Source organism: Mobula birostris, chromosome 2, assembly GCF_030028105.1.
Source record: "Mobula birostris isolate sMobBir1 chromosome 2, sMobBir1.hap1, whole genome shotgun sequence".
NCBI lineage: Eukaryota > Metazoa > Chordata > Chondrichthyes > Myliobatiformes > Myliobatidae > Mobula > Mobula birostris.
The window spans coordinates 84,028,807-84,043,621 of record NC_092371.1 but is presented as its reverse complement, the minus strand read 5'-3'; the positions used below and the strand labels follow the sequence as shown (position 1 = coordinate 84,043,621).

At 50.4% G+C, this 14,815-nt stretch overlaps 1 protein-coding gene across 2 annotated transcripts in view; it reads right to left on the bottom strand.

The window, feature by feature from the left end:
* Window positions 1–709: 709 nt before the first annotated feature.
* The window catches only part of LOC140188160 (zinc finger protein 341-like), a 54,506-nt gene continuing 40,400 nt past the window's right edge, over window positions 710–14,815 (bottom strand). For both annotated transcript variants that reach the window (XM_072244156.1, XM_072244165.1), the window contains exons 10-15: window positions 11,086–11,294; window positions 9,126–9,222; window positions 6,459–6,591; window positions 3,785–3,896; window positions 2,623–2,693; window positions 710–1,388 (exon numbers count right to left, since the gene is read on the bottom strand). In XM_072244156.1, coding sequence (XP_072100257.1) covers window positions 937–1,388; window positions 2,623–2,693; window positions 3,785–3,896; window positions 6,459–6,591; window positions 9,126–9,222; window positions 11,086–11,294 — 1,074 coding nt within the window. In that variant the 3' untranslated portion in view covers window positions 710–936. The remainder of the gene's footprint in view (window positions 1,389–2,622; window positions 2,694–3,784; window positions 3,897–6,458; window positions 6,592–9,125; window positions 9,223–11,085; window positions 11,295–14,815) is intronic.

Sequence of the window (14,815 nt, the reverse complement as noted above, 5' to 3'; positions counted from 1 at the left end):
CACACATGCCTTGTGTAACTCTGTGTTTCCACTTACATTGATAAATAAATCTCAATCTGACCTGACGTGATAGATGAGGGATTGTTGTTCCCCCACACGAAGTATTAGATCACAGCCTCCCAGCATTAATAACCTCATCTGGATTTTTATGCCAGGCAGATTAGCTACATCACTTCCTGCTCATGAAACAGAACACAGAACGGTACAGGAACAGGCCTGACATCCCTCGATTCTGTGCCAAAGTAATTAGCTAGCAATTAAGCACCTAACTAACCCCTTCTGCCTGCACATGGTCCATATCAATCTACTGTCAGCATTGTCACCTGCCCTTCTAAGAATATCCTAAAACAGTCCTGATGAATTGTTTATTCCTCTCCACAGATTCCAGCATTTTGTGGGTGTTACTCTGGATTTCCAGCAGAATTTCTTGTGTTTATGATCAGCCTCTTAAAAGCCTCTGTGCAGGGGTTCCCAACCTGGGGTTCACGGACCCCTTGCTTCATGATATTGGTCACGGCATAAAAAAGGTTGGAAAACCCTGCTCTATAGTATTTAAACAAGTACAAAGATCGTAAAAGGAAAGGTGTACACTGCCTTCCTCTACCAGAAAACTCATCAACACCACTAACCAATTTCTCCCACGGTACACAGCGACAGAAATTCCAGCTCTGGCCTACAGGAGACAAACGTTAGGAGAGAAAGCGGCTTTAATTTTAGTTTTATATAGAAAATCGTCTTTTATTTTGTGGTTCGATTGTTCTGTGGTTTGGTCCTTGGGCTCCCATGCGCCGTGTGAAAGGTGCCAAGATCACGCCAAGGTGGGAATCACCCTGGTCTTTCATGCCCTAATACTCCACAGATATCTGGTTTCTAATGCGAAGTTCATTTGTATTTTTTAAAAATAACAAAGTCCGGTGGTCGCAGAGAAGTCCACAGTCACTCTGGGTTCTGGATGTAGACAGGGACCTCCCGCAAGGCGACGGGTTGGCCGCTGGGCGGAACTGGCAGGCTGCTACCGTCCTGAGAGGCAGTGTCCAGGCTCGCCCTGGCCTCCTTGGCCTCCGAGGGGACAGCAGCGGGATCCACCTGCGCCTCGGCCCCCTCGGGGGGCGGGCACCCGCCCTCTGCCCTCTGGCTCCCGGCAGCTGCCTTCCTGGGGCGGCTGGGGACCCGGCGGGCGGTGCAGTGACGCTTCCTGGCTGGCCGCTCCTCGGGGTTGGGGAACGCGCTGCACCGGTGCTGCCGCAGGTACTTCTCCCGGGTGAAGCCCTTGCCGCAGGGCTCGCAGCGGATGGTGTAGGTGTCCGTGTGCGAGTGCTGGTGTTCTGTCATGTGTGCCCGACGGCTGAAGCTCTTGCTGCAATACTGGCACTTGTAGGGCTTGATACCTGCGGCCAAGACACAAACACAAACACCATGACACAGGCGCAAAATTCCGCCACTCCGGCCCCTGCTCTGCCACTTGATCATGGCTGATTTATTTTGCCACTTAACCCCATTCTTCTGCCTTCTGCCCGTAACTTCTATCAGCCTGGTATGGAACACCGATGCCCAGGAATGAAAATGGTGGATACAGCCCAGTCCATCACAGGATCAGCCCTCCTCACTCACCACTGAGCACATCTACACAGAGTACTCCCACAAAAAAGCAAAATCCATCATCAATGACCCTCGCCACCCAGGCCACGCTCTCTTCCTGCCACTACAATAGGAAGGAGGCACAGGAGCAGGTCTCACTACACCAGGTTCAGGAACCGTTTTTACCCTTCAACCAACAGGCTCCTGAACCAGTGTGGATAACTTCACTCATCTCAACTCTGAACTGATTCCACAAGCTACAGACTCACTTTCAAGGACTCGACATCTCACGTTCCCAGAATTACTTGTTTTTACAATTTTGCACATTGGCTATGCGTCAGTATTTGTTTGTATTTTTCATTGACTGTTGTATTTCTCTGTTCTACTGTGAATTCCAGTGAGAAAAATAATCTCAAGGTATCATATGGTGATAGTAAATTTACTTGAACCTTTGATGCCCTGACTAACCAAAAACCTATGAACCTCCACTTTAAATATACACAATGGCTTGGTCTCCATAGCCATCTGTGCCAATGAATTTCACAGATTCACCACCCTGTCTAAATAAATTCCTCCCCCTCTCTGTTCTAAATGGCCGTCCCTTTATTCTGAAGCTGTGCCCTTTGGTCCCACTACTGGATACAACCTCTACACTTGAACTCTTTCTAGGCCTTTCAATAGGCAATAGGTTTCAATGAGATACCCCGTCATTCTTCTAAACTCCAGCGAGTTCAGGCCCAGAGTCGTCAAACGTTCCTCATAGTGTTAACCCTTTTGTTCCCAGGATCATTCTCATAAGCCTCCTCTGGACCCTCTCCAATGCCAGCACATCCTTTCTTAGATCAGGTGTCCAAAACTGTGCACACCACTCCAAATGCAGTCTAGGGCCAAGGACGTACTGCGGAGGTGAGGGTCAGGTCACAGCAGGAATATCATGATAGGGTCAGACAGCACAAACAGGCTTGGCTGGAGAAAGAACATCCTCCCTGACAAACTCAATGAGAACCTATCTGTAAGGAGAGTTAAACTGTGAACTCAGCTTACCAGAGTGCGCGATTATATGAGCTTTGAGTTTATCAGGCCTGTTGAATTCTTTTGTACAACCCGAATGCACCCTGTGGATAAGAGAGAGATAGTTCCAGATCAGTCAAAGATGAAAGATTAGCTTTATTTGTCACGTGTACATCAAAGCATACAGTGAAATGCATCGTTTGTGTCAAAGGCCAACACAGTCAGAGGATGTGCTGCCACACTGCCGGTGCAGTTTGGTGGGGTAATTGTAAATTGTGAATCACCCCACCCCTCAATGTGTCAGTGAGAGGTAGAACTGATGGGAGTGTATGGAGCAGCAGAGAAACGGGATCGACGCAGGATTAGTAGCTGATGGTACGAATGAATCTGGAGGACTGAAGGGCCTGTTTCTGCCCTATTTTTGTTTTTTTATTTAGAGATACAGCGCGGTAACAGGCCCCTCTGGCCCAACGATCGTGCACCGCCCAAACACACCCATATGACCAATTAACCTAGTAATCCGTACGTCTTTGTGGGAGAAAACCAGAGCATCCAAAGGAAATCCATATGGTCACGGGGAGAACGTACAAGCTCCTTACAGACAGTGGTCGGAATTGAACCTGGGTTGCTGGCATGGTAATAGCTTTACTCTAATCACTCTTAATCATCATTATGTGCTCTGTCGTATGAAGTGGGCGATCATGGTCTTTCCATGACCATGATTGTTCTGGGCACATTTTTCTGCAGAAGTGGTTTACCATTGCCTTTCTTCTGGCCAGTGTCTTTACGAGATGGGTGACCCCAGCCATTATCAATACTCTTCAGAGATTGTCTGCCTGGTGTCAGTGGTCACATAACGAGGACTTGTGATCTGCACCGGATGCTCCACCACCTGCTCCCATGGCTTCACGTGACCCTGATCAGGGGCTAAGCAGGTACTACACCTTGCCCAAGGGTGACCTGCAGGCTAGCGGAGGGAAGGAGAGCCTTAGATCGCCTTTGGTAGAGACGTATGTCCACCCCACCACCCAACTCCAACCACTATGCCCCTGAAAAATACAATGACTAGTTGATGATCAAAGAAGAGATTAATATTTCTCTTCCAACTACAAGCACGAGTAGGATGGGGTAAAGGAGTTCCCCGGCACCCCACGTTGGAGTAAGCAGCTCAGGTCCACACAGAGGCAAAACCCACCTGAAAGGGCACTTGAATTTCTTCACGGGGTCATGGGTCAGCATGTGTCTCTTGACTTTGTCTTTGCGGTTGAAGGCTGCCGAGCACAGCGAGCATTTAAACGGTTTCTCACCTGTCCAGAAGTACAAGAAGACTGGGATTAATATGACCCATGAGAAATAAAGCAAGAATATTTCAGCCTAGAATGAAGAATGATCACTGAAACTACACCTACAACAGGTCCTCTAATATGGACAAGAAATATAAATTCGGAAGTGTGCTTACTGAGGGGAGGGTCGCACGCACGGAGGTACAGTGGAAAACTTTGTCTCGCATCCTGTCTGTACAGATCATTTCATTGCAACACACACGAAATGCTGGAGGAACTCAGCAGGTTAGGCAGTGTTTATGGAGGGGAATAAACAGTCGACATTTCGGGCCAAAACCCTTCATCAGGACTGATTTCATTGCAACAGTGCATTGAGGTTAGTATGAGGGAAATCAATACATAATGCAGAATAAAGTGTTACAGTTACAGGGATAGGGCAGTGCAGGTCCATAATACGGTCCAAGGGCATGATATGGTGGATTGTGAGGTCAAGAGTCAAAAGTCTGAAAACGGTTTAAGATGGCACTGGTGAAGCTCAGTGACTATTCATTGGTGTCAAACCAAACAAAGAACACAACTAAATACTTCACTAATAACACTTCTTCCAGTAAAAATTTCTGGCAAAACAATCACCGCAAAAACGGAGAGGTGAGTGGATTCGAGGCAAAGTCAAGGTGAGGAAAGAGCTGAAATTTGATTCATGTAAACGCCAGGCCAATTTGGGAAGGTCGGACATGGGCCAAAATGTGACGGTGAGGCCCAGGCCCAGAGCATATTGAAGTGACAGGACCCAGGCCCAGAGCATATTGAAGTGACAGGACCCAGGCCCGGAGCATATTGAAGTGACGTGGCCCGGGCCCAGAGGATACTGAAGTGACGTGGCCCAGGCCCAGAGGATACTGAAGTGACGTGGCCCAGGCCCAGAGCATATTGATGTGACAGGGCCCAGGTCCTAGAGTGAGGAACAACCTTATGTTTAGACAATTTAACCGCCTGGCTAGATTGAAAAGGCAGTGTCTCAGCACCAAGGGCAAGGGACAGCCGAGTTCTGCTCAATGTCTGTGATGTTTACTTGGCTCTGCGCTGAACCGAGGCTGTGATCTGCTCTGGCTACAGCGATGCCTGGCTTCGTGTCTGTAGACTCACTTTCACTTCAGTTCTGAATGCTATTTACCTACTTTTATTGTTTGCACAATTCGTTTTTTTTTCTCTGAACATTTGGTGTTTGACGGTCTTTTTATTAAAAATGGGTTCTACTGCGTATTTTTGTTTTGTGGGTGCCTGCAAGGAGACAAAGGTTGTACAATGGATACATACGTGGATATTAAGTGTACTTTGAACTTTGAGATAGAACCTGTCATTGAAACTGGTGGTATGTACCTTCAGGCTTTGTACTTCCTGCCTGATGAGAGGGGAGAGGGGAGAGGAAGAGAGAATGGCAGATGGAATTTACTACAGACAAGTGTAAGGTTTTTCACTTCGGTAGAACCAACCAAGGTAGGTCTCACACAGTGAGCAGTGGGAAACTGAGAAGTGTGGAAGAACAGAGGGATCTGGGAATACAGGTTCATCATTCATTGAAAGTGGTGTCACAGGTAGACGAGGTCATAAAGAAAGTTTTTGACACATTGGCCTTCATAAATCAAATTACTGAGTACAGGAGATGGAATGCTATGTTGAAGTTGTATAAGACGTTGGTGAGGCCTAATTTAGGGTATTGTGTGCAGTTCTGGTCATCTACCTACAGGAAAGATGTAAACAAGGTTGAAAGAGTGCACATAAAATTTACAAGGATGTTGTTGGATCTGGAGAGCCTGAGTTATAAGATAAAATTAAATAGGTTAGGACTTTATTCCCTGTAATGTAGAAGATTGAGAAGAGGTTTGATAGAAGGTACAAAATTATGAGAGGTATAGATAGTTAGGGTAAATGCAAGCAGGCTTTTTCCACTGAGGTTGAGTGAGACTACAAGTAGACGTCATGGGTTAAGGGTGAAATGTTTAAAGGGAACATGAGGGGAAACTTCTTCACTCAAGAGGGTTGTGAGAGTTGTGCAACGAGCTGCTGGCACAAGCATGTAAGCTCGATTTGCACACTTCAGAGAAGTTTGTGGTAGGCACATGGATGGTAGGGGTATGGAGGGATAAGGTACGGGTTCAGGTAGATGGGAGTAGGCAGATAAAATTGGTCGGCATGGACCCGATGGGACGAAGGGCCCATTTCTGTGCTGTACTTTTCTATGATAATGTCTGGAGTGGGTGGGGTGTTTGATGATGCTGTCTGTTTCACTGAAACAGTGAGAACTACAGAGGAAGTTCATGTACGGGAGGCTGGTTTTTGTGACGTGCTGATCTGTGCCCACAACCCTGGGTTTTTTTCTAGTCACGGGCAGAGCAGCTGTCAGTACTGATGTCTGCAGTCAGGTCTGACCCAGGTTCCCAGAAAAAAAACATCTTTATGGTGTCATCAACGATCAGAAACAGCGGGGCGGAGGGAGCAAGGACACAAGTAGGTGAGCGTAGGAATAGCGCAGAGAGACACCATCAGCAGCGTTTGGAGTTGGAGAGGCAGAACGTGAGGTCTTACCGGAATGGATGAGCAGGTGAAGTTTGAGATAGTGCTCTGTTTTGAACGACTTTTTACAGACCTGGCATTTGAAGACTCCCCCTCCACCGTGAACAGGGAGATGTCTCCTCAAATACCTCTCGCTTGGGAAGACCTGAGGACAGGAAAGTGGGAAGACACGTTTCAGAGGGACCTCTGAAGTCACGTTACCCCCATCGCTCCCTAACCTGGGATCCGATCTGGGATCTGGGGGTGCTCCCAGATTGGGCTAGGGAAAATGGCATCGTAAAATCTCAAGGATTAATGATTTTTGTTAAGAATGTGGAGAATCAGAATCAGGTTTAATATCGCAATGATGTGTCATGAAATTTGTTGATTTGCAGCGCTAGTACACTGCAATACATAAAAAACTATAAATGACAATAATAAGTAGATTGATAGACTTATAAATAAATAAATACAATTAAATAAGCAGTGCAAAAGGCAGAGTGGTCGTGTTCATGGGTTGAATGTCCATTCTGAAACGTGATGATGGAGGGGAAGAGCTGTTCCTGAACTGTTGAGTGTGTGTCCTCAGGTTCCTGTATCCCCTCCCTGATGGTAGCAGTGAGAAGAGGGCATGTCCTGGGCGATGGGGCTCCTTAACAATGGATTCTTCCTTCTTGAAGGTATCCTCAACACTGCAGAGTCTAGTGCCCGTGATGGAGCTGGCCGAGTTCACAACTTTCTGCAGACTAAGTTAGCTGTGGATTTGCTACGGAGCAGCTTAGGTGGGAGTTCAGGTCGCCGTTGACAGGCTGGGCTGGAGGGCCTGTTTCCGAGCTGCGTGGATCTACGGCCCATTGGAACAGAAGATACTAGAGGGGCCGAGCAGCCTCTTCTCATCGCCCTGAGCTTGAGTAGGATTCCAGCACTAACTCAGACTCACACACGAGCAGGGAGGAGAATGAGGGGAGATTTGAGTGATGTTTACAAAATTACGAGGGGTATAGATAGGGTAAATGCACACAGGCTTCTTTCCACTGAGGTTGGGTGAGACTAGAACTAGAGGTCATGGTTTAAGGGTGAAAGGTGAAATGTTTAAGGGGAACCTGAAGGTGAACATTTTCATTCAGAATGTGGGACAAGGTGCCAGAGGGAGTGGATGTGGGTCTGATTGTAACATTTAAGAGAAATTTGGATAGGTACATGGAGGCCTTTGATCTAGGTGCAGGTTGATGGGAATAGGCAGAATCATGATTTGGCATAGACTAGATCGGCCAAAAGGCCTGTTTCTGTGCTGTAGTGCTGTATCTCTCTCTCTCTCTCTCTCACACACACACACACACACACACACACCCCTTCCATGTCCCACAAAACTCTTGCCAAGAATAATGTACCAGCAATATGGCCCCAGATCACAGAATGTTCACTCACATATTTTCACCAGAGTTAAACACTGGAGATGAACTCCAACCCTATGGGGATCATGGACAATGAGCCGTGAATTTGTGACAGGAGAAGGAATCCCCAGCAGTGAGAACCTCCTTGGCCTCCTGCCAGAGACACGGGGCTGAGATAGAGACCTCCCATGTAGAGGGCAGCTGCTCACGCGAACCCCACCCACCACCAACACCCAAGCAGGCTGGGTGAGAGAGAAATTTTCAGGATCATGTCCTCCCTTGTCAACAAAAGGGTTTCCCTCTCATGGGATTTTACCCAATGGGATTGTCTAGTCACCTCCTGACGAGCAGGTCATATAACCAGTGAGCACTGGGGCACAGAAACAGGCCAATCACCCGATCTAGTCGGTACTAAACTGTGATTCTGCCTAACCGCACCTGGACCACAGCTCTCCATACCCCTCCCATCCACGTACCTATCCAAACTGCTTTTAAATGTTGAAATTGAACCTGCACCCACCACCCCTGCTGGCAGCTCACACTCACACCACCCTCTGTGTAAAGATCCCCCTCAGGTTCCTCTTGAATGTTTCACCTTTCACCCCTGACCCATGACCTCTAGTTCTAGTCTCACTCAACCTCAGTGGAAAAACCTGCTTGAATTTACTGCCTATAACTCTCACAAGTCTGTATACCTCTATTAAATTTCCCCTCATTCTCCTACACTCCAAGAAATAAAGTCCTAACCTATCTAACCTTTCCCCTCAATTCCCGCTTATTAATATCCTTCCTGTATCAGATCATTTGCAGGTGTCCGGTCAATTTGTCTTTTCCATTAGGAAGTGCCATAGGGAGATACAGCTTGGAAACAAGCCCTTTGGCCCATCAAATCTGTGCTAGCCATCGACATTAATCCCAGTTTTAATCTCCCCCCCCCACATTCTTCATCAACTAACCCCCAGATTCTACCTCTCACACACACACACACTGTGCGGGGGGAGGGACAATTTACAGTGGCCTGTTAACCCCACATGTTCTTTCGGGTGTGAGGGGAAACCTACAGGGTCACAGGGAGAACTTGCAGATTCCAAATGGACAGAACTGGAGGTCGGATTCAAACCCAGATCTCTGGCACTGGGAAAGCCTGGCTCTATCTGCCGTGCACTGGGAAAGCCTGGGTCTATTTGCCGTGCCACCAAGCCTGGGTGCCCAACAACACTGCTGTAACCGATGGACGGTGAGAGGGGCTTTGACCAGACCAGGTTTGTAGGCCGCGCTTCACGGAGAGGTGGGGGAGAAGTCTCACCTTCTGGCAGTGCGGACAGGGGTAGTTGTGAGTGGCGGTCTGCAGGTGATGTTCCAGGGCCTCAGGCGTGGAGTACTTACTCAAACACCTCGAACACCTGTGGGTGCACAACCACAAGAGGGGTGAGGCTGGCTGAGGGAGAGTAGTGGGATGGCAGCGTGGCAGTGGGGACCGAAGCAAGACAGCAGAGAAGATTAGTGGCTGCAGAAGGGAGGTGCTGTGGATGGGGTAATGTGGGGAGTAGGAGAGAAGATGGAGTAAAAAGCAGGAGATGTGTGCAGGAGACAACAGAGCAGCAGAAGGGGTAGATTTGGAGACACTGAGGGGGAGGAGGAGAGTGGACCCCCAGCATAGGAGTCAGGGAATTGGGAAACCTGACTTATTTTAGGAGAATTAGGCCATTCGGCCTATTGTGTCTGCTCCGCCATTCAATCACAGCTGATTTAGTTTCCCTCTCAACCCCATTCTCCTGCCTTCTCCCCAATACCTTTGACACCCTGACTAATAAAGAACGCATCAACCTTCACTTCAAATATACCCGATGACTTGGCCTCCACAGCTGTCTGGCAATGAATTCCACAGATTCACCACCCTCTGGAATCAAAGGCAGGATATAGAACATAGAACAGTACAGCACAATACAGGACCTTTCGACCTTTAGTCTCTTTAACCTATTCCAAGATCAATCTAACCCTTCCCTCTCAGACAGCCCTGCATTTTTCTATTATCCACATGCCTATCTAAGAGTCTCTTAAATGTCCCTAATGAATCTGTCTCTACCAGCACCCCTGGTAGGACACTTCACACACTCACCATTCTCTGAGTAAAAGACCCACCTCTATACTGCCCTTCAATCACCCGACTGTAGCCACTTCTGCTCTGGGAAAGTCTCTGGCTCTCCACTCGGTATATCATCTTGTACATCTCTATCAAGTCACCTCTCATCCTCCTTTGCTCCAAAGCAAAAAGCCCTAGCTCACTCAACCTATCTGATTGACATGCTTTCTAATCCAGGAGTCATCCTGGTAAATTTCCTCTAGACCCACATCCTTCCTGTCATGAATAATTGAGTTGAGTGTGAGACAGGGAGACACAGGTCTTTACAAATACCAACTCAACCAGCAGTTGGGGAGGCTAGATGACCTGAGGAATTTCCTGGGAAGATCAGGAGAAACTTTGACTCCAGCAGGGAGCAAGCATGCGCAGGAAGGGACAAGGCCACTCACAGGATATTCCCTGATTATCTAGTAACATAGTAAGGTGCTAGAACAACACACACAAAATGCTGGGGGAACACAGCAAGCCAGGCAGCCTCTGTGGAAATGAACAAACAGGTTGGAGGCTATCCAGATGGCATACGAGGTGTTGCCCCTCCAACCTGGCTGCAGCCTCATCACGGCAGTACAGGATGCCATGGACCCACATGTCGGAATGGGAAAAGGAAGTCAAACTGAAATGGGTGGCCACTGGGAGATCCTGCCTTTCATGGCGAACAGAGCGAAGGCGCTCGAAGAGGCAGTCCCTTGATCTATGTCAGGTCTCACCAATGCACTGCGAACACTGGACACAGTAGACAATCCTGACAGATTCGCAGGTGAAGTGCTGCCTCGCCTGGAAGGACAGTTTGGGACCCTGAATGGAGGCGAGGGAGGTGAAACACTTACCTAACTTGCTGGGTAAGTGCCAGGAGGGAGATCAGTGGGGAAAGACGAGTGGATGGGGAGTCGTGTGGGTGCCATCGCTACAGAAAGTGGTGAATGGGGGTGGGGCGTGATGTGCTTAGTGGTAGGATGGCGTTGCAGATGGAAGAGGTTATACACAAATGATATGATGGATACGGAAATTGTCTACAGAGGAAAATGGACAGTGGACGTTCGGGATGAGACACTTCGAGGGAAGTTTGAGACAACTGGTGGTTGAGAACATATGTAGCGAATTGTGCAAAACAAAGGAAATTCACCTGTAGAATGTGGGACCTTTCTTGGGCACCTGCTGTGGGTACAAACTGTGGGAATACTGGTGGACACCAAGTTCGTAGAGTGAAGGGAAGATCTTGTTGCAGAGGTGACAGCGATACGTGATTTCATCGTCGTGGTTCTTGATGTGTTCGACAAACTCCTCCAGCTTGACGAAAGTCTGTGTACAATTCTTCACCACACACTTGTATACCTGAGGGATAAGGGCATAAAGATCAGCTCCGGTTGTTGACACTGACTGTTTGGCACTACTCCGAAGCCCGGGGAAGGAAGCACTGAGGGTTCTAGACTGGGAGTTGTTCCCTGGCGACCCCCAGGGTCCTGCGCTTGGACCGCTGCCCTGGGGCCCTGTACTCGGAACACTGCCCTGGGCCCTATACTCGGACCGCTGCCCCGGGCCCTGTACTCGGACCGCTGCCCCGGGGCCCTGTACTCGGACCGCTGACCCGGGGCCCTGCACTCGGACCGCTGACCCGGGCCCTGTACTCGGACCGCTGCCCCGAGGCCCTGTACTCGGACCGCTGACCCGGGGCCCTGTACTCGGACCGCTGACCCGGGGCCACGCACTCGGACCGCTGACCCGGGTCCTGTACTCAGACCGCTGACCCGGGGCCCCGTACTCGGGCCGCTGACCCGGGGCCCCGTACTCGGGCCGCTGACCCGGGGCCGCGCACTCGGACCGCTGACCTGGGGCCCTGTACTCGGACCGCTGACCCGGGGCCCTGTACTCGGACCGCTGACCCGGGGCCGCGCACTCGGACCGCTGACCCGGGGCCGCGCACTCGGACCGCTGACCCGGGGCCCTGTACTCGGACTGCTGACCCGGGCCCGGACTGCTGCCCCAGGGCCACACACTCGGACCGCTGACCCAGGGTCCTGTACTCGGACTGCTGCCCCAGGGCCGCACACTCAGACCGCTGACCCGGGGATCTGTACTCGGACCGCTGCCCCGGGGCCCTGTACTCGGACCACTGACCCAGGCTTGGACCGCTGCCCCAGGGCCGCGCACTCGGACCGCTGACCCGGGGCCCCGTACTCGGACCGCTGCTCCAGGGCCGCACACTCGGACCCCTGACCTGCGGCCCTGCACTCGGACCGCTGACCCGGGCTTGGACCGCTGACCCGGGACCCCGCACTTGGACCGCTGACCCGGGGCCCTGTACTCGGACTGCTGACCCGGGCCCGGACTGCTGCCCCAGGGCCACACACTCGGACCGCTGACCCAGGGTCCTGTACTCGGACTGCTGCCCCAGGGCCGCACACTCAGACCGCTGACCCGGGGATCTGTACTCGGACCGCTGCCCCGGGGCCCTGTACTCGGACCACTGACCCAGGCTTGGACCGCTGCCCCAGGGCCGCGCACTCGGACCGCTGACCCGGGGCCCCGTACTCGGACCGCTGCTCCAGGGCCGCACACTCGGACCCCTGACCTGCGGCCCTGCACTCGGACCGCTGACCCGGGCTTGGACCGCTGACCCGGGACCCCGCACTTGGACCGCTGACCCGGGGCCCTGTACTCGGACCGCTGACCCGGGGCCCTGTACTCGGACCGCTGACCCAGGGCCGCGCACTCGGACCGCTGCCCCAGGGCCACGCACTTGGACCACTGGCCCGGGCTCGGACCGCTGCCCCGGGACCACACACTCGGATCACTGCCCCGGGGCCGCACACTCGGACCGCTGCCCCAGGGCCGCACACTCAGACCGCTGCCTCGGGGCCCCAGGCTCGGACCCTCAGAGTGAAGAAGTTTCCCCTGTTTCCCTTAAACATTTCACCTTTCACCCCTAACCCATGACCTCTAGTTGCAGTCTCACCCAATCTCACTGGAAAAAGCCTGTTTGCATTTACCCTACCTATACCCCTCATAATTGTCTATACCTCGATCAAATCTTCGTCCGATCTTCTATGTTCCAGGGAATAAATTCCTTACCTGTTCAACCTTTCCCTACAGCTCATGTCCTCAAGTCCCAGCAACATCTTCGAAAATTTTCTCTGAACTCTTTTGACCTTATTTTTATTTTTCCTGTACGTAGGTGACCAAAATTGCACACAATACTCCAAATTAGGCCTCACCTACATCTTATACAATTCCAACATAACATTCCAACTCCGGTACTCAATACTTTGATTTATGAAGATCAATGTGCAAAAAACTTTCTTTATGACCTATCTGTGACACCACTTTCAATGAATGATGGACCTGTGTTCCCAGATCCCTTTGCTCTAGCACACTCTTCAGTGCCCTACCACTCACTGTGTAAGACCTGCCCTGGTTGGTCCTACCAAGATGCAACACCTCGTACTAGTCTGCATTAAATTCCATCTGACGTTTCTTCATCCTCATTCACAACAATGATGTGTCAACATACACAGAGGAGGCAGAGAGGATTGTCAAATGGTGTGAGAACAACTACCCGAGTCTCAACACAGACATGACAAGAGAGATGACCATGGACTTTAGGAAGGTGCAGGTCGACTACTCTCCATTGCACATCGATAGCTCTGCCATGGAGAGAGTGAAGAGTACATAGTGATCTAACCTGGACCCACAAAGCCTTCTCATCAGTCAAGAAGGCAGCAGCATTTACACTTTCTGAGCAGACCGAGGCGTACAAGGCTCTCCATCCCCATTCTGAAACCTTTCTACAGAGGCACCATCGAGAGTGTTCTGTCTGTCTGCATCGTTGTGGGGTACAGAAGCTGCAAGACCCGACAGAGGATAATAAAATCTGCCTAGAGGATCCCCAGAGTCTCCCTCTCCTCTATTTGTGACCAGGAGTGTTACAGACGAAGGACTCAAAGGATCATTGGGAGTCCCCACCACCCATCCCACAATCTCTGTGACCCACTATTGCCAGGGAGGAGATACAGGAACATCAGGACTAGGACCCATCGTACAATCCCTGAGACCCACTACCATCAGGAAGGAGATACAGGAGCATCAGGACTCAGACCCATCGTACAATCTCTGAGACTCACTACCGTCAGGGAGGAGATACAGGAGCATCAGGACCAGGACCCATCCCACAATCTCTGTGACCCACTACCATCAGGAAGGAGATACAGGAGCACCAGGACTAGGACCCATCCCACAATCTCTGTGACCCACTACCATCAGGAAGGAGATACAGGAGCACCAGGACTAGGACCCATCCCACAATCTCTGTGACCCACTACCATCAGGAAGGAGATACAGGAGCATCAGGACTCAGACCCATCGCACAATCTCTGTGACCCACTACTGTCAGAGAGGAGATACAGGAGCATCAGGACTAGGACCGTCAGACTGAGTAACAGCTTCTACCCTCAGGCTGTGAGAGTAATGAATACCCTGCTATGACCAAGGACTCGTCACTAGGACAGTGAACTGTTTACTGTTTACCTGTAGTGCAATTCATGCACTTTGAATTATATCTATTCCCTTATTTGTGGTAGTATTTTGTTTTATGTGCTGTGAGTAATGTTTTGTGGGTGTACTGTGGTCCAGAGGAACGTTGTTTTGTTTGGTTGTACAGTCAGATGGCAATAGACTTGGACTTGGAGTTGAACATTGATGCACTGAGTGACTGGAAAAATCAGGAACGTTACAGGGACCCGGGAAGAGGTACTCGGCAAATTGTCGGAACTGTGGCGCAGATCGAGATATTTATCACACAAACATCAAAACTTACTCTGAAAGGTGTCAGTTGTGTTAACAACCAACACAACCAAGGG